The sequence below is a fragment of the Stegodyphus dumicola genome, chromosome 1 (genome assembly GCF_044657685.1).
Source record: "Stegodyphus dumicola isolate Sdum_Otavi_A_Nest chromosome 1, ASM4465768v1".
Classification (NCBI taxonomy): domain Eukaryota; kingdom Metazoa; phylum Arthropoda; class Arachnida; order Araneae; family Eresidae; genus Stegodyphus; species Stegodyphus dumicola.
In genome coordinates this window covers 153,265,037-153,288,470 of record NC_140768.1, presented here as the reverse complement: position 1 = coordinate 153,288,470, position 23,434 = coordinate 153,265,037, and the positions used below count along the sequence as shown (strand labels likewise).

Here is a 23,434-nt window from a genome sequence, read left to right as displayed (position 1 = left end):
CACAGACCTCCATGTCTTTCCAAGGGGAGCCGTGAATGCTCATATTTATAGAGATGACATCCTTGGTGCCCATATGCCGGGGTAATAGGTGATGCTTTCCTGTTACAGGACGACAACTCAAGACCACACAGGGCTCGCATTGTAGATGATTATCTTCAACAGGAAACAATTATGCGCATGGACTGGCCAGCTCGATCCCCGGACTTGAATCCTATCGAGCACGTTTGGGATGCTTTAGGGAGACGTCTAGCTGCTGTCAATCCGCCCCCTTAAACCCTTGTCGTGCTTGTAACTGCTTTGCAAGAGCAATGACTCTCGCTTCCTATGGAACTGATAGACCGCATAATTAAAAGCATCACACATCGCTGTATGTGCTGTATTGCTTCTAGAGGCGATCGTATTCCATATTGAAGGTACTTTTCCTGCAGCAAACTGACACCTTCGATTTGTTCATTTTATACATGTGCTAATTTTTATACTACCGTATTTGTCTGGTAATTTCTTTTTATGTTATTTGATACCTGTGTTATTGTGTTGTATATTGTGGGTAAGTTTCATTAAATTCTACATGTAACATTTTCAGTAATCGTGATTTTTGTGATTTTTCCTTAATTTATGATAACCAGTGTAGTAGGGATTTGAGAGTAGGGTATGGCCTTGTCACGCATTTCTTGTTCCATTTTCTCCAGGAAATTAACAGTAGATTTTGACGCACGTCTGCTTGCTTTGTCTTCTTGCAGTTCTACTGAATGATGGCACTGTGGGTAAGGAGAAGGCATTTAATATTTGAAAATTGGGTAAAAATAAGTTTCTAATAATATCTGAAGTTAACCTTAATAGCTTTATGCTATCTCTATAATTTTGATTTGTCGTCATATCGAAAACCAGCACCAATAATAAATCCCTTTGAAAAACTTTCTTTAGATGCTTTGAGCCATGTTCCAAGATTTTATTCTTCTCTTTGATGATAATAAATGGATCTCTTTTGAGGAGGTTATTTAAATGCAAACAAGATTTATCTATGGTGACAGCATTCTTTTTATTTTTGCCCGAATAATTGTTTCTCAAAGACAATTCTGCAGTGCATTCTGCTTTCGGTGATATGCAGCAGAAATCTACGATGCACATTATATTTTTTCGCTTTTTTTTTAAGTAATTCAAAAGTCAAACTATTTGCCATTGCGCTTTTGCAGCTGAGGATGGTGGTTCGGTAAACCATCGAAACTAGCGCTGTGAAAATTTGAAAATATAACGCTGATTTTTGTTGTTTGACGTCTGAATTAGTATTATGTTCGGCGTGTTATTGTGTCTTAATTAATTAAAGATCTTACATTTGCAGCATTCGAAACATTCCGTTTTTAACTTGTTTATGTATTTTGAACACTTTTTCTCCTTGAAGCCAAGCTTCGACGTTTTCCCCTTTCTTATTGACAGTACTATTTATCGTTTCTTTAGATAACGGAAAAATTGTGCCTTTCGCAGCATTTTTTAATAACTATAATAAAATAATTTTCTTCGGAAAGAGCACCATTCATTCACTGCTTCTTAAAAAGCGCAGTTCTGCATGGAAACAAAATTCTCAAGTAGCAAACGATAAGTTACACTTTCAAAAATACAATTGCAGTTAAAAATGTTTTTCCCAAGTAAGAGACTTTTTTTTTATAACAAAGCAAAATCGTCTAAAAAAAGGTGGGAACAACTGCCACAAAAATTGACAGCTAGTTTTACGTATCATCAGATGGGTCGTAAAAGCTGCTGAATACTATCCGAGATATTGTAGAGACATTAGTTAATTTTTTGAAAGCATGAGACATGAAAAATGAGCAATGCCTTCGCCGGAACCCAAACCTCGGACCATTACACCACGAAGGCATGCTAAGAAGGCGGGTGAAATACCTTACAATATAAGAATAGTATATTTATTTCAGATATTCGTAAAGGATGAAACTTGAATATAAAAAATTCATTTGTGTTCAGTTAACTTAAGCCAATCATCAGAACCGTCCCGAAGTATTTTTTCACCCGAGGCGAACAGTTAAATATGCGCCTCTATGGGCAATCAAATTAATTGTATTCTAATAAGTCTATATTCAACAAAGGTATAAGTCTATATTCAACAATAAGTCTATATATACAATAAGTCTATATTCAACAATTGTATTCTAATAAGTCTATATTCAACAAGGCTATATTCAACATAAGTCTATATTCAACAAAGGTAACTACACTCACGTTTGTGAAAATTGCAACACCAAGAAGGAATCGTCATAATTGAATGCAATTTAATACACAGTTGAGTGGTAGTGGTACAAATAAATGATTAAATGTTCAAAGCAAACAAACAAGAACAAGAGATCAGAATCAGTATTTTGTGTGGCCACCACGCGCCGCAATAAGTGCTGCTACACGACGTGGCATGGAGTCAAACAAAGTTTGAATGTCTGACTGAGGAAGAGCATTCCATATCGTTTGTACGCGTACCCAAAGTTCGTCTGCAGACGCAACAGGACGAGGATCACGAGCAAGACGCCGACCAATGACATCCCACACATGTTCAATTGGCGACATATCCGGGGAACACGCAGGCCAAGGAAGAAGCTGTACCTTGAAGAAGCTGCAAAGAAGGATTTAACAATCCGAGCAGTATGAGGGCGGGCATTGTCCTGTTGAAATACAGCGCCTGGCAAGCTTTGAAGGAAGGGAACAGCTTCGGGCTGTAGAACTTCACGGATATACCGGTTGCTGTTCAGATTGCCCACAATTCGTAGCAATTGAGATCGTCTATGATATGCTATGGCGTCCCAGACCATAACTCCGGGTGTTCGTCCACTGTGGCGTTCGATAATGCACTCCGGAAGGTGGCGTTCACCGGCATAGCGTCTGACACGAATGCGGCCATCATGGTACCACAAATTAAAGCGGGATTCGTCAGAAAACACGACATGCTGCCAATCAGCACGCCAGTCTCTATGCTGATTGGCCCATTGTAGCCGCAGGCGGCGATGGTCGTGCGTTAGGGGGATCCTGTATAAAGGAGTCCGTGCGCGCAGTTCACACTGCAGCAGACGTCTACGAATTGATGAAGCACACAATGAAACACCTGTAGCTATTGACCACAGTGCTGCCAATTGTCTAGAGGAAGCTGTACGGTCCGTCCGCGCCATGCGGACCAGGTGTCTATCATCGCGAGCTGACGTCACATTTCGGGGTCCACTCCCGGATTTCCGAGTTGTCCGACACTCGTCCGTCCACTGCTTCCAAACGCGCATCACTGTGCTGCTGTTACGCTGCACACGAGAGGCTACTGCACGATACGACAATCCAGCTTCACGAAGGCCGATGATTCTCCCTCGTTCAAACTCTGTAAGTTGTTCAAATCTCGCTCTCTTTCGTCGACGAGGCATAAGTACAGATTGAGTTAACGTTTACCACTAGCAGATAACCACCGATAACCATACACGCCTCGCTACAGCCGTCTATTTATTCGGATCCATCAGCCGTTCAGAGGGCGCTGCTCAGCATACGCATGCGCTACGGATTTGCAATTCTAATCATTTGCATATCATGCGCTACTTTGCATTTCCTGAAAATTTCAGCTCACTCGCATAAGTCCTTCATGGTGTTGCAATTTTCACAAACGTGAGTGTATATAAAATCATACAGAAACTTTTATTTCAATTTCAATCCCAACCTAATGCGTTCAGAAATTTAATTCCTGTAACAATTCGTAGCTTTAAATGAGGATTAAAATGTGTCTTTTTGAAAAAAAGCACATAACACTGAAATAATATAAATAGTACTAAAATTAATATAAAAGGTGTTTCATTACTTGCATCACTTTTAGTCTAAAGCGGCAATTTGCCCAGAAGGACTATTAATTTCATTTTGCGTCAATTCCCGATAAGCGTTGTTTCACTTTTCAAATTGTTGCCACCCAATATTTTCGCCCTGTATTATATTTAAAGAAATTAAATAATGAAAAATCTGCATGAATGTATGTATGTTTCCCGAATTGAGATTAAACAACGGTACCTAGAACCATCAAAATTTCAATAACGTTATCTCCTATAGAAAATGGGCATGTGGAAGTCCTAATTTGAATTTGTTTTATTGTCTATTTCGTATTTTGTAACACTTCAACGAATTTTAGATTAACAAACTAGACGATTTCAAAGCGAGCAGTGGCAATGCTGTACGGAATAAAACATTTTTATCTCCAGTGCGCAAAACTGTCTCTCGGCAATTCTGAAGATTTGCTACTGATGAATATTTTCCTAGTTTGCTTTGAATGGAATTTTATGCGGCGTAAGTGCCAAGGACATGATATTTAATGAAAACAGTAAAAACACAAAAAGTTAATAAAAGCAAAACAAAAAAGTGTTGTAAAGTCACTTTAGTAAGAAAACTGAAGATTGATTATTATAAACTGAGAAAATACTGGAAAAAAAAGAAAAAAATAAAAAAAAAATTTGTAGTTTTCCTGGTGAATTGTATACTGCGTAAGTACGAAGAAAATGATAATAATAAAACTAAAAAGACAAAAAAGTGGTTTAGTAAGAGTGAGTGTAACAGCAGACTGTTAGACGGTGATTTCGAGAGCATAAAAAACCTGAACAAAACCTTGTCGGAGACCTTAAAAATCTGTCATATCTGATAAGTTATATTTACATCATTGTCCGGAGTAAAGGAAATATTGTAATCGCGAAAAACTTCGAGTGCAATATTTAAACGAAAATATCCAATGTGACCGTTCTTGGGTCCATTTGAACGATGTTTTTGCATGACATCTGTTGGTACGGAGAGAGGAAAGAGCTCTTTATTAAAAAACGGATTGTAAAATGGACTCAGAAGAGAATATTTCGCGATTTCTGTTCGTTACTATGTTTGTATCTCGAAAACTCAAAAACGAATAGTTGTAGAACATTGAAAGTTTATATATGGGACTTTTATAACATGTAGTTGTGCACCTCCTTTTTTTGTTGTACTCGGCAGCACCAAACATACGTAAATGTATATGTATATATACATATATACCCGCTTTGTTACCCGGCTCGTTGAGCTCTGTTTTTTTCTTGTTCTCATATGATGGTAAATTGAGTATCTTTTGCTTTGAAATTCATTAAATTATGTTGTTCTTATGTTCTGGTTAAGGATTTTATGCCTTTAATTAACTTGCATGCAATACTTGTAGAATTATCAGCAATTTAAAGGTTGTTTAAGGGTAACTAAACCTAATATAACAGCCATATGTTTTTGGATTTGAAACTTAGCAGAATAGTCAATTAAGTCAGTTTCTGTACCCTTAGTGTCTTTTTGCCGAGTATACACAAACACACACTGTTACCCGGCTTCACGAACTCTCTTTTTTTAATTTTATATTTTCATTTTTTGCTTTAAAATTGATTGAATTACGTCGCTCTTAAGTTCCGGTTAAGGGTTTCATGCCTTTAGTTAATCTGCATGCAGTAGTTGCAGAATTATCAAAAATTTAAAAGTATCCCTAAGCCTAATGAGTCATTTGTTTAGATTTGAAACTCTTAGAAGAATAGTGAATTAATCAGTTGGTGTAGCGACTTCAGCGTCGTCTTTTTGCCCAGTAGGACACAAAGTTAAGTTTCAATTTTTTCAAAAAACAATATGTCTTTCTGCCTGCGGGACGAATTGCTTGCTTTGCTTAAAAATTTTAATTTTAATTGTTATTTATTTATTTATTTATTTATTTTTTGAAACTCTCTTTGCGATTTTATGTCTTTCTGCATTTTACAATTTTTAACGAAGGTGTTTTCAGTTTTTATGTATTTTTTCTTGCCGCAAATTGAGAACTGAATGCAAAAAATATCTGTAATGAAATTCGAGGAAATACGTTTAAGTGAAATGCAGCAAAAAATGTGCATAGTTTAATTCGCCGTATAAGGAAGTCATGTGCTGTCCACATCAGGTATTTTACTTTGTTTTAACTTATCACGTTTATTAGAATTCTTATTAGCAAATTGCACTTTGATTTCCTTAAATAATTTAAACATTTTCGTTTCTTGATCTCAATCTTGATGTATTACTATCATGAAAACCGACAAAAGTAAATTTAATTACATATTGTATTATCAATTTCATATTCGCAGATAGTTCACTAGAAGCGTATTTTAATTCCTCTTATTAATGTCCTTAAATGTTAGATTTTACATTAGAAAAGGCGAAGAGAGAAAAAAGTGTGTATGCCGGTGGACGCAGTTACTTTATCAATGTTCACGCTTACATATTGTCTGTTGCTATACATATTTTTTAATATTATCTTTAGTGCTCATATTTGGGATTTAAACTGATGAAAGTAAACCGGATGATGAAGATGTCCGGATTCTTTTCGGATACTTTCACATGTAAAAATTCCTACTGCTTACAGTTGTTGAAAAGGCTCAAAATGTATTTATTTAAAATAGTGGTTAATTTTTTAGCTCTTCTGACATATTTATTCACAAAATTTATATGAACTGTTAACATAACATACAAAAAAAAAGTAACACAATATTTGAAACACTGGAAAATTTGAAACTGTTTAATTTAATTTTGCTTTGTTTTGAAGCTGAGGATACAAAACGTTTGTAAATCAATTTAAAATGTAATCCTAAATTTTAAAACTTTTATTTCGGAAAACAGGAAAGACCTTATATTTATATATTTTAAAGTGTGAAGTTTAAGATTTTAATAATACAATAAAAAAGATGTCATAAACCTTATTGTTATGATGTAATTATATAATTTGCAATCTGTACTATAACTTTAGTTATTAATTCTAGCGCTAACAGTGACTTCAACATCTTGGTTATTATGATTCAGAAAAGCGAAGAATATAAAAAAGGAAAGAGAAAAAAAATGTGACGTGGACGCACTCAGCTAATGAATGTTTCCGTTTATAAATAAAAGCAAATTCGAGCTACAATCTGTTATGTTTACAATTAATACTGTCGAAAATGAGATTAATCAAAAACAGTTTGAGTGAGGTCGTTGAGAAATAAAAAAATGTTAGTTCTGTTCTTGAGCTCGACGAGATAATGTCAATCTTTGAGCATTCAAAACAAATTTAGTTATCTCTTTACGCTCGTCGTGCTAACGTCAATATTACCACATCAAAAGGCTGTTGGAGACAGATCACTGTTGATTGAAAACAATAATTCAACGTTGGGCAGAACACAGGCACTTCGGTTGATCATTTTCAAGGATTATTCGATTTGTTATAGAATTGGTTCCTTACTACTATTATTATAATATGTAAGATTTGAAAGTACTTATTCAAACGAAGGATAATATTAGAGCTTCAAAACCAAATTACTCGCTCCTAAATTATTACCTCTCTTTAAAGTTACATGAACCAAGATGTAACTTTATGCTCCAGAAAACTTGCAGTAGACACGTAAGCCTCTTCTGAATCCTCTTCGAACCACTTTGCCGTGAAACGCATTGTCAAGTTCGTCTGGAAATTTAATTGTAGAGATTTAAAATCTATACTCACCAGGAAGGACTCACGAGTTGTGAAAGTAATGGGATCTGCCGCTTCCATTTCTTGGCAGAAGAATTGGACATCACCATGGTAACGCAGCAGCTTGCTTTGAGATTTGGCGAGGGATAAGAGGTCCAAGGAAACGCTATCTGCAACAAATTCCACCTGAAAAAGAAAAGTAAATGTTAACCAGCTGCAGAAGAGAGCGTGTAACATATATGTGGTAGCATTAGAATTGGATTACAATCTTGAAAAATAATTTTTCCTTCGGAGGCTTTTGCGAATCTCTGTTTCGGATAAATTAAATTTAACTACCTAAACGTTACTTAAGTTCAGATAAAAGATATAAATAATGACAATAAATTTTTAAATTAATAAAACGATATTTCAGTTTTTCGAAAAATTATGATTCAGACGTCTTTTAAAGTTATTTTGACGGCTTTATGTGTGAAGAAGGAAGTTTTAGGACTACAATTTTAGCAAATTTCAGCAAACTTGCCAGGCGATCATTGACACCATTTAATATTAAAATATCTGAATTTGCTTTTTCCTGAAATATCGTCTACTTACGGAAAGAATTTTCTGCAGGATTTATAAGGTATTTCTGCCGCCTTCTTAGCATGCCTTCGTAGTGTGGTGGTCTGCACGCTGGGCGCGTATTCCAGAGGTCTATGGTTTGATTCCCAGCGGAGGGATTGCTCATTTTTCACTTGTACTGCTTCAAAAATTACGTAATGTCTCTACAGTGGCGCCCGAACTGAAAGAGTGGTGGATGATGATTCTCCACACCCAGGATTTGGCGACTAGGTCCCCTAAAAATCCCATTCACACTTTAAAAGCGTGAGTATAAAAGGTATTTCTCCCGCCTTCTTGGTGTAATAGTGTGCACGCTGGGCGCGTATTCCAGAGATCCGTGGTTCAATTCCCGGAAAGGGTACTGCTCCTTTTTCATCTCTCTTGCTTCGAAACAAGCTAATGTCTCTACAGATTAAACTTTCGAGATATGAAAAACGGAAGCTAAATTTCGTCAATCGGCCCACTAGAACGGGAGATAGAGAACTGTCCCCCCCCCCAATGTACATTGGAAGAGCTTAATATTATAAATTTAACTAGCCGCTTGCCTAAAATAGCTATTCTAAAAATTTAAAAAATTAAAAATGTTTTGAATGAAATCCAGCCGATGTAATTTCGCTCGTCGAACTAGTACTTAATAGGAACTAACACAAATTTGCGTTTATTGCTTTCGTATCGTTTAGTGTGTTAATCAATAATAGGCAGTTTGAATTTGAAAGAAAATTCTTTTCTTTCAAATTCTTTAAAGCTAAAGACGCTAAAGAAAGTACTTTAGCGTTTTTGCCGAATGGCAACATACTGGTGTTTGAAGTATAATTTCTAGCAGTGGCAACCTATTTCTTTTAAATCGCTTGGTATGTGGATTAAATTCGAAAAAACAAATATATTTAGTTTGGCAGAGTGGCAACACACATCTAATACATGGCAGAGTTTTTTCATTATATTTGACACATAAATATCTGACGCTTAGCCGTGGAGCGATACAAAGCTTTTATATGGCTGAGATTTTAACTAAAATTTCTTAAATTCGCGAAAAATAGGAAATAAAATTTTTTAAAATATGCCAAAATTGAATATTCGGGCTTCCAGACGCACATTTTCGGGTGAAGGACGTGTGTTTAAAATTCGGCGGCTTTAAGTGCCAGAGACGACTTGAATGTTCATTAAACCATATGATGGCTGCGGTATTCGTATCAAATTAGTTTGATGGACAATTTAAGACAGTCATTTCTGTGAAACAAATACGTTTCTGTGACATGTGGTATATTAAACTGGCAGGTACGAGAAAATCTCATAATCTTAATGCACTATCATTCACGTGCGTAGGTAATGCATTTTATATACTCACGTTCGTTTGGCTGATCTATTAGCAAAGCATTAATGCAATAAGCCGAAATATTATGTAAATGTCACTCACAACTGTGACAGCAAATTAATGGGAGTTTACCTGCCGAAATGCATTAAATGATAGCCGTGATTTCCTCATTATCGGAGCTGCCAGCCATGCCATCCGCTTATTCATTTTCGCCAGGCTGTTATTGCTTGACTACAACCGACATAAATTTTGTAATTAAATTTAAAATTCAATGCTCATGATCTTTTACAAATTTATTTAACTGCTAAGCAAATGTACCAGAAGTAGCTAATTCTGTTATAGGATTGATTAATGTCAACACAGAAAATGTTGAATAACTGTTGTGAAGTTTATCTCGGAAATTATTTGTCTGCCAGGAAGAATGTTTTCATGTAGGTCTTTTTCACTTCCAAGGTAAAGGACGTCCTGTAATCGCCAAAAATTTCGAGTATCAGAATTCAAATTTCCATTTCTGACTGGTCTGGAATCCATTTAAAGGTACGTATGTACACTGCGCACACAAAAAAGGGGGGGGACAGTTCTACATCTCCCTTTCTACTGGGCCAATTGACAAAATTCCAATTGCGTTTTTCATCTCTCGAAAGCGCGACTTAGGATATGTATTAGATTTATATATAGCGTTGTTCTAATATAGGTATTTTGGCACAAAATCGGACTTTTCTGAAGTGGCATGCCAATTTTTCCATATTTCGATTTTACGATTCAAATTAGGCCAAACTGCCAAGTCTTGTGAAAACCGCTCGAGTAGTTTTTAAAAAATGAGCTGTCAAAATTTTAGCTCCTCAATGTTAATTGAATTTGATATATATTTATTAATATTTCTTTTTTTATTAAAGTTACTTGATTCTTCCTTTCATATTCCGAAATTTAAATTCATTTCAAATAAAATTCGTCCATTTTTTATGATTTATTTCTTAAAATTTATATTTTTAAATAATTTTTATAAATTTTTCGAAACAAATTTTAATTATAACCTATAACATTTTTGCGATCATCTTAAAGTAAATGTATTTCTAGGCACACCTGCAAAAAATTACAGTTTTTTATTCGAAATTTCCTAAAATATACATGCTTTTACATTTTGGCACGTTTCGTTGTTTGGCGTATTTATTATAAGCGACAATAACGAAAATGCGGTGTACGTACTTTGTAAAATTATTTGAAAGTATGAACGATGACTTTTTTTCCCGCTCGTGCGCAAAGAAAAAAGGCAAAAGAAAATAGGTTGCTATAAATTAAGAAGTTCGTGAAGTGAATTATTCTTGGCGCAAACTGAAAAACATTCGATAAGATAAGTTCTTAAATTTCTTCATAGATTTCTCACCAAAAACTAGAAAATTTAATATCTAGGCATAATTTGAGTCGTACGACTCAAGATCGAAATATGGAATAAAAGTGGTATGTTATTTCAGAAAAAGTCCAATATTCTGTCAAAATACCTATGTTAGAACAAAGCTATGTATAAATATAATACATATCCTAAGTTGCGCTTTCGAGGCATGAAAAACGCAAGTGGAATTTCTAGCCATAGAGCGTTCAAATGTTGTACGTGAGAGTGCTATAACATCTAGTTGTGGACCTCTCGTTTTCGTCTAAATCAGCCGCAACAAACATATAAACACAGGGTGTTCCATACGTCTATAAATAATTTAAAAATTCATAAAAATTGAAGGAATTGGTAGAATTGAACAAGTTATTCTCGTTTATATAATTTATTTATTTATACGTATTATAGTTATACGTTATTCTCGTTTATCTTGTTATAGATTTCCGAACAAGTTATTCTCGTGAAAGGGGATTTGGAGGGGGGGGCAAAGAAAAAAATCGTTAAATGTTCGTCGATAGAGGGCGTTGTACGAGAGCAAATCAACCATTTCAAGGAAAACTATATTTATTTGCATGCAGGCAAATGTTTAAAAGCATATCACTTTTATTCTACGTGTGTGCCATCACTAAATTTACAATTTGCAAACGAGTTAACAAAACCGTTAACTGCAGCATGCAGTATATCCACATGGGTGCAAAAGATTTCGCGATGAATATCGTCCTTTAACTGCACCAAAGAAGATGGGATATTGCAGTACTCTCTGGACTTGACATAACCAAAAAAAAAATGTGCTGTTATGTCCGGCGAGCGAGGGGGCCACTCATTTCTAGAGTGATGGCTAAATAATCGCTTTTCGGTGAAAATTCATCTTAGGAACTTCTTCAATTCGGTTGCGATATGAGGAGGTGCACCGTCTTGCATGAACACCGCTGTGTCAAAGACATTATGTTCCAGTAAGTTCACTATCATTCTCTCCTGTAACAGTTACGAGTAGCGTTTTCCAGTAATTGAGAAGGTCTTCCAGCCAGCTTTTCCACAGCACTCTTCAAAGTAAAACGGGCCCACAATAATGGATGCACAATTCTACACTATTCAACACTTGAGTGTTGACTTTCCATGCAATGAAAAACGAGCCCCATCTGTCCACAAGATATTGAGAAAACATTGTGGAGGTCATCGATTTTCGACAAAACAAAGTTTGCGCATTCATATAGCTAAACTTTTCCATTTTTCCCCAACCATGATGTCAATCGTGATCTGAAAAATGGATTGAATTATGTTTGTAAGGCATTTTCTGCCTTCTTTCTGCATGCCTTCGTGGTGTAACGGCAGCCCACTCGGCGTGTATTCCAGAGTCTAGGTTCGAGTCCAGTGAGGGCATTTCTGATTTGTCAAGTCTCCTGCTTCGAAATAACCTAGCGATGCTACAGCTCTCCTAGTTTGGCCAATGTAAATCAAACCACACTGGCAAGGAATCCTATAAATACCCCAGGAATTCATATCCGGAGTAGGCTCCTTGAGTATGGAACTCGGAATTTTATTGATGGGAGAATAAACGACCCGAAAGTTAAATTTCTGCAAAGTACGTGCAAATTTATAGCTAATTAATGGAAAGAAGGGAATGACAACAGAATTTTTATAATCTCCTAAAACAAGAGTGTGCCTTTTGGATTGTTGAGATGAGAATTTTTTAACTGCTTAATTAATAATGCTGAGTGAAAAGTCCCTGTCAATAGCTATTGCTTCTAAATAATTTAGTTCTTCATCAAGGGATAGTTTGGAGGAGCAAACTTGAAGAGCACGGAAAACATAGGAATAAAATGAAGCTAACTTTTGTTTAATCGGATGACTGATTTAAAGTGTGGTGGAAGGCAAACCGATGAAGGTTTACGGTAAACCGTAGTACTGAAATTGGATGCGTTACGTGTGACCAGAATGTCGAGAAACGGAAGAGAATTGCAAGTCTCAAGTTCAAAGTGAACTGAATATCAGGAGCAATAGAATTCATTCTTGAAAGAACTTTATTTAAATCATCTTTATTACCTTCAAACAGGATAAAAGTACCGCCTACGTAGCGGAACCATACCGGGAAGTTTGAAGTTTCAAACAATTTTGATTCATAATAATACATGTAGATATCAGCCAGGATGGGATTGAGGGGGCTTCCCATGGCTAATCCCTCAGTTTGCTTGTAATATTTATTTTGGAAAACAAAATGCGTTTGTTTCAAACAGAGAGAAACTAGCTCATCAATTTCGATGCAAGAGAAATGAAATTCGCAAAGTCTGGTTTCTAGATATCTTAATGCACCTTCCACTGGCACATTGGTGAATAATGATTTTACATCCAAAGAAACCATGAGTAAATTTCTGGGAGACATGGTTTTAACCTTTTTTACAAACTTTATTGAATTTTTTTATATTGTAAATGTTATTGTCTAATAGAGTTGAAAATCTAGAAACTAAATATTTAGCTAACGGATACAAGGCAGTACCTAAATTTGATACAACAGGGTGGAAAAGAATACCACTTTCATGAATTTTGGCATATAATCTGGCACAATTCGCAACAGATGGGATAAGCGAATGTTTTAAGTTGCTTGAAATGATTTGGGAAGATTTGATCGCAGTTTTTAGTTTTGAAAGGTCCGAAGGTGAAGGATCTCTAGGTATCGGATTATATGGTCCTTCGTTTAAGAGTTTAGTGACACCATCGATGTAAGTGTTCTTATCTATGACGACTATCTGGCCACCTTTGGCGGCCTTTGAAATGATAATATCCGGGTTAGAATGAATTTCGCGCATTGTAGTTTTTCTGTCGCAGTTAGATTTGGTTTCAAAGGTTTATTATTGAATTTCACATTATGAGCGATAAGATGCCTAATCATTTCTTTCTGAGAATCGGAAACTTTACTGAACTTGAAAGCTTTTTCGATAGGAGCCAAAATATTTGGAATCGAGGGTTGTGAGAGGCTTGTGAGAAGTTAAAATTATATTTTAGAATTCTCTCTTGTTCTTCTGATAAACTAACATTAGAAATATTAACTATTGGCTTAATGTTTACAATTGGCAGATTTTTTTTGAACTACATGAACTGAAATACTGTAAAAGAAGTTTTTCGAATTTAACTGCAAGGTTAAATTCGAAGGGTCCGTTCTAGACCAACACTTTTGTTCAAGGGTAGTGAATTTGAATATGAATTAGCGAGTTCTAGATGAAGCGTATAGAGCTCATGTTCAATTTTGGACAACTTTTGACGTGTATTCCTAATGATGGACCGAAGTAACGTTAGCTTGCAGTTTAACAGAATTCTTGAAACGCAACATGGAAAGTTTTTGATTATATTTGATTTGAATGAAATTGGGGATCAATTTTTTACATTTACACTGAAGTAAAAAGTCAAGAGGATTCAGCAATTTCTGCCGCTTCAGGCGTAATTTAGTGAAATGATGAATGGATGAAGGCATGATAAACAATGCAGAAAAATCAAACTAAATTAACTAACGTAGCCTTCCTTCCATCGCTTCTTTAAAAGGGCATTTTGCATGAAATTAAATCTGTCCAGTAGAAGACGAGAATTTATACTTTCGAAAATAAAGTTGCAGTTAAAAAGTAATTTACAAGCAGACGATATTTTAATAGCAAAGCAAAATCGTCTAAAAATGTGCAAATAGTCTCTATACTTATTTATATTCTACATGAACTGAGCTGTTGAATATACTGTTGCATCATTATAAAAATATGTTATCACACCCTATGCAAAGTAAAAAATAACATATGTTTCACCCTTATGATAACGAATCACTATAAATGGACATAATTCAAAAAACTTTTTTCTCTCCTATCCTTGGAAAACGGGCAGCAGAGTTATATTAGTTTAACAAAGAACTCACAAGTAAAATGGATCATATACTTTTATAGAGAGATAATCACAACTTTACAAAGGCCTAGGCCCACTAGCGGCCGAGCGGTGAAGTCGCTGAGCTTTGGTAGTTCCGATATGGGTTCTATTCCAGAGCTGCCTATGTGGGCGTTTTCGTAACATTCGCCATGTGCAACTCATGTATACGAGCCAGTTTCCCTCAGAAAATCCTCCACAAAAGCATCCCTTCCCTTAGGCTTATAGCTGTAATGTGCTTTGCCATAATCTCAATAAACCAAACCAAATCAAACCTCTCCTATTCTTATAAATTAGGGTCATCACAGCTGTCTAAAATCAGCAAGAAACTTGATATCATCAAAACCCTTTTCGGGTCATTCCTACATCGAAAACTAGTAGCAAGTTCATTTAAGTACGTTAAAATATTATAATTCGCTACGCAAGTTCATTAAGATAAAATACCCGTAAGTTTCTTAATTAATACTGTGCAACTGTCAGACGTCGATCAAATCCCGTTCCAGCAAAACTGGCATAAAATTTAATATCCTAACTTCTCCTTAAGTAACTACACTTAATCGATCCTTTAATTAAACATTTGGCGCCCTAAATGTCATGCCAATGGTCTCAGAAAGGTGAAGATAGGAAGCCAATTCTGGAGCGCCGTCATTTAGTTTATGCTTCAATCAACACTATGGTGATTTTTTTGGCGATTAACGCTATGCGAAGCACGTGCAACGGAGGCATTAAATGATCCATTAGAGTGATTTGGTTTAATCAGTTCGAGTTGATGAAGGAGAAGCAATCTGCGGAAAAGCATTCCATGATGCCAGCAAGGAAAAAAAAAGAAGGGAAAGATGCATTTTTGAATATCATTATAACTACAAGCAGTTTCGTGAATGTTAAAATTGAAAAGTTTGGCTGCTAAAAAAGAATTTTTTAACATTTTTGATAAATTGTTTATTAATTAAAATACCAAAGATGTTAGAGTTACTAACTGAAATTCGTTAAATATTGAAATAGGAATTCGAAATTTTGCTTTAAATATTGCATCTCATAAGAAGAATATTTTATTAAATAGTAGGGGAAGTACCCGATGCCAATTAAGTTAGATTGAGAATAATGCAACAGAGAGAACGATACCACTGTAATCCTTCTCTAATAACGATGAAAGAAATGCGATTCATAGTCATACATTTTTCGGTCTGATGCGATATTGAACCCACATAAAAAATTTCGATAGAAAAATAAGCTAATTATCTCTCATTATATCAGCAACAACTCATCTAATCAAACGGTCGTAAGAACTCAAGTTTCATCCAATATTTCACTTATATTTAATTTTAATGTGGCCATTAAATATGGCAAAACTTTTATCATAATTAATCAGAAGGCAATAGCGTGAACAAGCAAACAAACACACAAATAGACATTCTTCCTTACACATATATATAGATAGCTAGACAGATAGATTTTGTAAAACTTACAAATTTTTGCTTAACACAATCTACGATTTGAAAGCGAGCAGTAGCAACAAGTTTCACTATCAGTATCAGTATCAGTATCAATCTTGCCTTTTAGACAAGAAGAAAGATGATGAGGACTTTGGCGAACGCCGTTTCCTCCCATTCGTGAGGGTTAATATTGAAATTAACAACAAACGTTTTTACAAATTTTTATTAAACATATACAAACATCCATGCCTTCTCCGGGATTCGAACCCGGACCCTTCGGCACGGTAACAACAAGTTTTGAAATAATGTATTTTTATTTCCAACGCGCGAGACTCTTGCCACTCGGAAAAATGAGTACGAAAACTAATTAAATTTTCGGAGTTTTTAATTAATTTCTCGGCTAATAAGTGGTACGCAGTCAAAATGGCTTCCCACGAATTTTTGTAATAGGGAGTAACGTAGACTAGAAGAGAAACACGCTAATGTGACAATCAAAACCGTGAAAAACAACCTTATATTTAGCGTAGGTATAATGAAACACTCAATCGATTTCGAGGGCAGCTAAAGGTCCCTCCTCATCAGGAGAAAGAAATACATAGAAAGAAGAAAATAGGAATCACAGAAACACGTGGTGCTTATCAGCACTGCACGTCGTTATAACTAGATTTTTAATCAGAGTTGCACTGGCCGCCTACTTTTACTGAGCCGGGCTGTCTGATCAAGCATAAAGAAATATTAGCGAAGTTAAAATAGGGAGCGAGGGGCAAATGCACATTACGCTCAAAATCTGAACTTCAAATTGAAGTTCAGATTTTGAGCGTAATGTGCATTTGCCCCTCGCTCCCTATTTTAACTTCGCTAATTTTTCATGCTCGATCAGATAGCCTGGCTCAGTAAAAGTAGGCGGGCAGTGCAACTCTGATTAAAAATCTAGTTATAACCATGTGCAGTGCTGATAAGGACCACGTGTTTCTGTGACTCCTTTATTTTCTTCTTTCTATGTATTTCTTTCTCCTGATGAGGAGGGACCTTTAGCTGCCCTCGAAATCGATTGAGTGTTTCATTATACCTACGCTAAATATAAGGTTGTTTTTCACGGTTTTGAGGGAGTAACGTATTTAGTGTTTGGAAATGTTGTTTTTTATTTCATCGTAAAACTTTGAAATTTTTTAATAACAAATTCTACGATTTGAAAGCGAGCAGTGGCAACAACTTACGAAATAAAGCAAATTTTCATCTCCAGCTTGCGAGACTGTTGCCACTCGGAAAAATGAGGGCAAAAATGATCGTTTTTACGAGTTTTTAATTAATATCTCTGATTTTAGCTACTTTTTTTGGAGAAAACGTATATGTAGACATTTTCCAGGACACAAAAAAGAATCGTAGAAAGTTTGGCGAGGATAGCTATAGTAGTGACTGAGTTATTAGAGGACAAACAGACTTTCTTCTGTCACGCCTATAAACACCACGCTATAGATTAGCGGTGGTGTTTGTAAGCGTAACCCGTTAAAATAGCCCAAATAGCCCGAGTCGTAAGAGTCTTGACGCAATAGCCCAAGATCGCACCAAAATAGCCGCGACAAAAATGGCATTTAATAGTAAATAATTACCGTTTGATAATGAAATATTTAAGGCTTTTACATTAGAATATATTAATGCCAGGTATTATAAAATAAGTAGAACCTGCGGAACTTTAAATAAATATGCGTGACCGTTGAAAAGTTTTAGCTGTGAGTTCTGAGGCGGAATATAGTGTTACAGGAGTATCTGAAGAATTAGTTGAGAACTACTCAGACGAAGTAGAGCCCGTTAGTTAGTTAGAATCTGAACGTTGTCCGGCCAGCCTTGTCAATATGAATTCCCTTCATAGCCAAAAATCGGCCGAGACCCAGAGAATACCAAGAGGGGGAAAAAAAGGAATATTATGAAATAAAACAAATGAAAACATATAATTCCAACACAACACAAAAATAGGACAGTTCTATATCTCCCGTCCAACTGGGCCAATTGACGAAATTTAATGTGCCTTTTTCATGTCTCGAAAGAGAAAGGATATATATTTCATTTATATGCAGCATAGTTCTAGCACAGGTTCTTTAACATAAAGTTGGACTTCTTCTGATATAACATACAGTTAATTAAAAATTTATCTTAGAGCACATTTTTCAGTTTGCGCAAGAATAATTCCCTTGGGGAAATTCTTAATTTATGGTAACCTATTTTCCTTTCCCTTTCACTGCGCACGATCGGAAAAAAAGTGCATCGTTCATTCTTTGAAATATTTTTAATAAGGCGAGAAAACCACTGGCGGTATTGTCGCTTGTAACAAATATGTGAAATTTCGAAACGCAACAATATATAAATTCATATATATCTTAGGAAATTTTGAATGAAGAATTCTTTATCTGCAGGAATGCCTAGAAATACATCTACTTTAAGGTGATGGTAAAAATTTTACATATTGTAATTCAAAAATGCCTAGAAATAGATATATTGTAAGGTGATGGCAAAAAGATTGTAATTCAAAACTGTTTTCGAAAATTTATAAAAATTACTAAAAAATATGGATTTAAAAAAAGATCAGAAAATAGCTCCGAATCTTCTTTGGATCGAACCTAAATTTCGAATCGTGAAATATGGAATCTAGTAAGGTTAATAAAAAAAGAGATATGAAAAAATATGTACCAATGTTACGAAATGCCAGCTGCGATAAGAGAGCTTCCGCGCAAAGCGGGTTTACGGTTGCCAGATTTCGAGCGCAATCGCCCATTTGGAGATAAAATTAGCGATAAGCAATAGACAGAGCGAGAACATTCTAGAAGGAACTCTAAGCGGTTTTCCTCAGAATGTTCTCGAAGGCTATATAAAATATATAAATAAAAGCTATATAAAACCTACTTGCACGCGGAGCAGCTGTGTATCTTGTGCAGTAGAATGTGTCTTGAGTTCAAAGATTAGCCTGAAAGCGATCCACCGAGTCGGGAGCTGTACTTTAGTGCTTTGCCGTGAAGCTGTTTCCACCGTTATAGTCTGAGAGCCTGAAGGCTGTGTTGCTAATTGTTTCAGCGTGTTTGTCGTAGTTTTCCAACGCCTGTAACGTGTCTTTGATCTGCACTGTGTAATAATGACGAATAAATTGTGTTTTGATTCTTTATCAAGTGATACGATCAACGATTCCAAATCCACGAACCCGTAGAACGCAACACCAAGTTCAATTAACATTGGGAAACTAAATTTTTGAGAGCTAATTTTTTAAAAACTACTCGTGAGATTTTTACTAAACTTGGCTCTTGGGTAAAACTAGAGTCATCGAATCGAATGGAAAAAAATAGATGTCTTTTCAGAATAAGTCCGATTTTGTGCCAGAATACCTATCTTAGAACAATGCTATATATATAAATGTAATACCACGCTTACGAGACGTGAAAAATGGAAATTAAATTTCGTGAATCGGCCCTGTAGAACGAGAGACGCAGAACTGTGGGTTTCCTCCGTTCTAATACAAGGGCTACCCGTAAATTAGTTAAACGCATGCTTTTTGTGAACGAATTTTACTTTTACATATACAAATTGCAGAAGAATAAATGTAATTAAAAGTAGATTTTGGCTAAATTACATATCTTTCACACCTAATTCGGTGTTAGCATATTTATAATAATGTTTCCCTTTGTATATAAGTATACTCTGTAGATTTCTAATGGTGTGGCATTAATTCAAAATCATTCAGACACTACTAGACTAATAAGCGAATTAACGCTCCGACTGAAATGTTATGACAAAATTTGATAGTAATGTCATTATTATTAATATCTGAAATATTATGTATATAGTCATGCATATGATTATACATATTGATAAACTCATATATATACACATATATATATAATCATAGTTTTAATCTGTGAATCTAATCATGTATATATAATGCATATCAATCATATATATGTGGAAATCATCGACGACCGATGCTGACTTAGAATACCTAGCGATGTGACGTCATCCCAGCTTAGTACAGTGCGGAGCAGTCGAGACAACTCCAGATAGCTTCCAGACGTGGAGACGAGTGGAGGCAAGCAGACGGCCTGTAAATCCTCCAAGAGTTGGTGGAAACAGACGGTTTCCTTCGATGTTTAAGTTCTTTGTAGCCAAGCTGATCATATTATCTAAAGCTAGCTGTGGAATAAACGTATTCTCTCAAGGCATAAGCCTACGTGCCTGTGGACGTTACGAGTGCGTGAGAAATGTTCATCATTACATGAATCCTGTGTGGACTGAGTATAACTATCATGACATCATCTGCAATATTAATTTTTACTTAACTTACCTTTTATTACTTTTATCTATTTCTTATTAGTAAAATAAAGCATTTAATAATGCAGTAGACGTGCTCTATCGTGTGTATGTGCTTTTGAAAGTAAATTCTACAAAATTTGGCGACCAACCGTAGCGCGAACTCAACGAACGTCGAAAGTGTGCGAATAGTATTCTGAACTGTATTGACTGACTGTGAATTTAGTGGACTGTTCTTACGAGACATTGGATTACTGTTTAAGCGTTTGGATTACCAATTGAAGACCATCATCTGTCGGGTGAGTACAAAACTTTCTTTCCAATATGAAGTTAATAGAAATTCCAGAATTGGAAGCAGCTTTAAAGAACAGTAAAAGTTCTGAAATCAAAAGTTTGCATAAGCTTATTTTTAATACTGATGGAGATCGAAATAATCGGTAGAGATTACGTGAATTTTCTGGCTTTATATTTAAACCAGATTCTGAAGAATTTAATAAGAAAATAGATACAGTGCAGAATAGTTTTGCTTTGAATGAGTTAATTAAAGTTTGTAATGTACTATGCATAAATTCAGAGGGTTCAAAAAGAGAAGTAGTAACCCGCATTGTCTCTTTCCTATGTGATTTATCTGTATTATTTGAAAATATTTTGCATGAAGAAAATAGTGATATTGAAGATGAAACTGTTAATGAAATTTCTGAAGTAGTACCTGATGATAAGCAAAGAGACAATACTGGTTTTAATGAGTCTCAAGTAAATAACAGTATGCAGCTTCCAATTCAAGATCATTTTAAACCTCATCTTAGTTTTTCGGATATTGAAAGTATTGTTATTCTTTTTTCTGGTAATGCATATGAAAATGTTGATAAATGGATTGATGAATTTGAAGATGTTATAAATTCTTTGAAATTGAGCGATTTGCATAAATTAGATTTTGCTAAATGATCATTAAAAGGTAAAGCAAAACTATTTATTCAAATTGAACCTAAAGTTAATGACTGGTGTAAGTTAAAAAAGCTTTTGAAATCTGAACTTGGTAACGCTTTTAATTCAGCTGAATTGCATGAAATGTTATGTAAGCGTAAATTAATGCTTAATGAATCTTTAAATGAGTATTTTTTGAAAATGAAAGAAATGTGTTCGCGAGGTAACATTGAAGATGCTTCATTAATTAAATATGTTATAGATGGTATTCCCTATTCTGTGGTGAGGAAAACTATACTATATGGTTGCGAAATAGTATCTGAATTTAAACAAATCCTAAAAATTTATGATAGAATGAGATCAGACAATGATAAGTTTAAAAATCCGAAACCGAAAGTAGACACTCAAGTTAAAGATAGAAGTAAGCTTGCGTCATCAAACCGAAATCAATCTATCGTAAACAAACTCAAGTGTGTTAGTTGTGAGAAATTTGGGCATAAATCTTCTCAATGTATAAACAAATCGAATGGAATAAAATGTTTTAAATGTAAAAAGTGTGGGCATAAATCGACTGACTGTCAAAACCAGAACCTCAAGAAACAAGCAGCTTTAGTACAGCGAATATGATACAATTACAATTATGAAGACTGTAGAAACAAATAATCATTTAGTTGATAGTCTTGTTGACACTGGTTCAGATGTTACAATATGCAGCGGGGAGTTACATACGCAAATTTGAATCTTAGCGATATCACATTAAACGCAATTGAATCAAAGAAAACGTATCCCATTGGCTTTTTTATTTCTGATATTTCAATTGATGGTTTTTCACTTCGTACGAAAATTTATGTGGTCAAGTCGTTACGTAATCAAATTGTAAACGGTTTGGATGTAATGAATCAGTTTAACTTCTCTTTTACCGAGAACGGCCTTCAAATAATTTCTCATCGGAATAAAAGTAATGTAAACTTGATAACTGCTGAGTCATATCGAAATGTTAATGTTCGTTGCTTTATGGGAAATTTGAATATTGCTGTGTCATTGAAAAATGTTTATGATCTTTCTCAATCGCCTGGCGTCTCTGTTAATCTAAACAAAATCCCCGAAAGCGAAAGTAGCTCGAAATGTAATTACCCTTCACATTTGGTGAATGCTATTTCTGTCAAAGAGATTGATTTATCGCATATTTCGAATGTGGAACATAAAGAAAGACTGTGTAGATTAATTAATTCGTACCAGCTTCGGAAACATAAGGAATCTGACTTTAAGATGCAAATAAATTTATGTGATGAAATACCTGTCTGTCAAAATAGAAGATACATATCTTTCGCGGAGCAAAAAATTGTTGACGACCAAATTACAGAATGGTTGAAAGAGGGCATAATAAAGCCTAGCAATTCTAATTATTCGGCGCCTGTTGTTTTGTGTAACAAAAAAGATTGTGCATTGACTATCGAAAATTAAATAAGAAGATTATTAAAGACAAATTTCCACTGCCTTTAATTCCAGAAATACTTGATCGGTTATAACAATTAAAGGTCTTCACGACATTAGATTTAAAAAATGCTTTTTCCATGTAGACATAGATGAAAAGTGCACAAAATACACCGCGTTCGTAACACATAATGGTATTTATGAATTTCTTAAACCTCCTTTTGGTTTATGTATTAGTCCAAATGTTTTTCACAGGTATATTTATTCAGTATTTCGTGACTTGATAAATGAGGGTGTACTAATTATTTATATGGATGTTATAGTCGTACCGGCTAATGATGAAGCTGAATGTTTAGACAAATTAGAAAGAGTATTCAAAATTGCTTCGGAATATGGATTACAAATAAATTTCAAAAAGTGCCAATTCTTAAAGCGGAAAATTGAATTTTTAGGACATGTAATTGAAAACGGAACTATTCGACCATCACCTTGCAAATCTGTTGCTGTTCAAAACTTTCCACAACCACGTAACTGTAAACAACTACAAAGCTTTTTAGGACTAACAGGTTATTTTCGTAAATTCATTCCGCACAAGATTAGCACCCGCATGTAGACATTTAGCAAGTCCAGAAAATCCACGGCAGTTAAATTTTCAGGCAGAGTCCTCCTATCTTTACCTTATCTAACAC

The 23,434-nt window shown here is 35.1% G+C and overlaps 1 protein-coding gene across 1 annotated transcript in view; it reads right to left on the bottom strand.

Moving 5' to 3' along the window:
• Nucleotides 1–23,434, bottom strand: part of LOC118201240 (neurexin 1-like) — a 567,570-nt gene that overhangs the window by 76,812 nt on the left and 467,324 nt on the right. Inside the window, exon 8 of the mRNA XM_085822212.1 lies at nucleotides 7,505–7,657. Within this exon, the coding sequence (XP_085678338.1) occupies nucleotides 7,505–7,657 (153 nt within the window). The remainder of the gene's footprint in view (nucleotides 1–7,504; nucleotides 7,658–23,434) is intronic.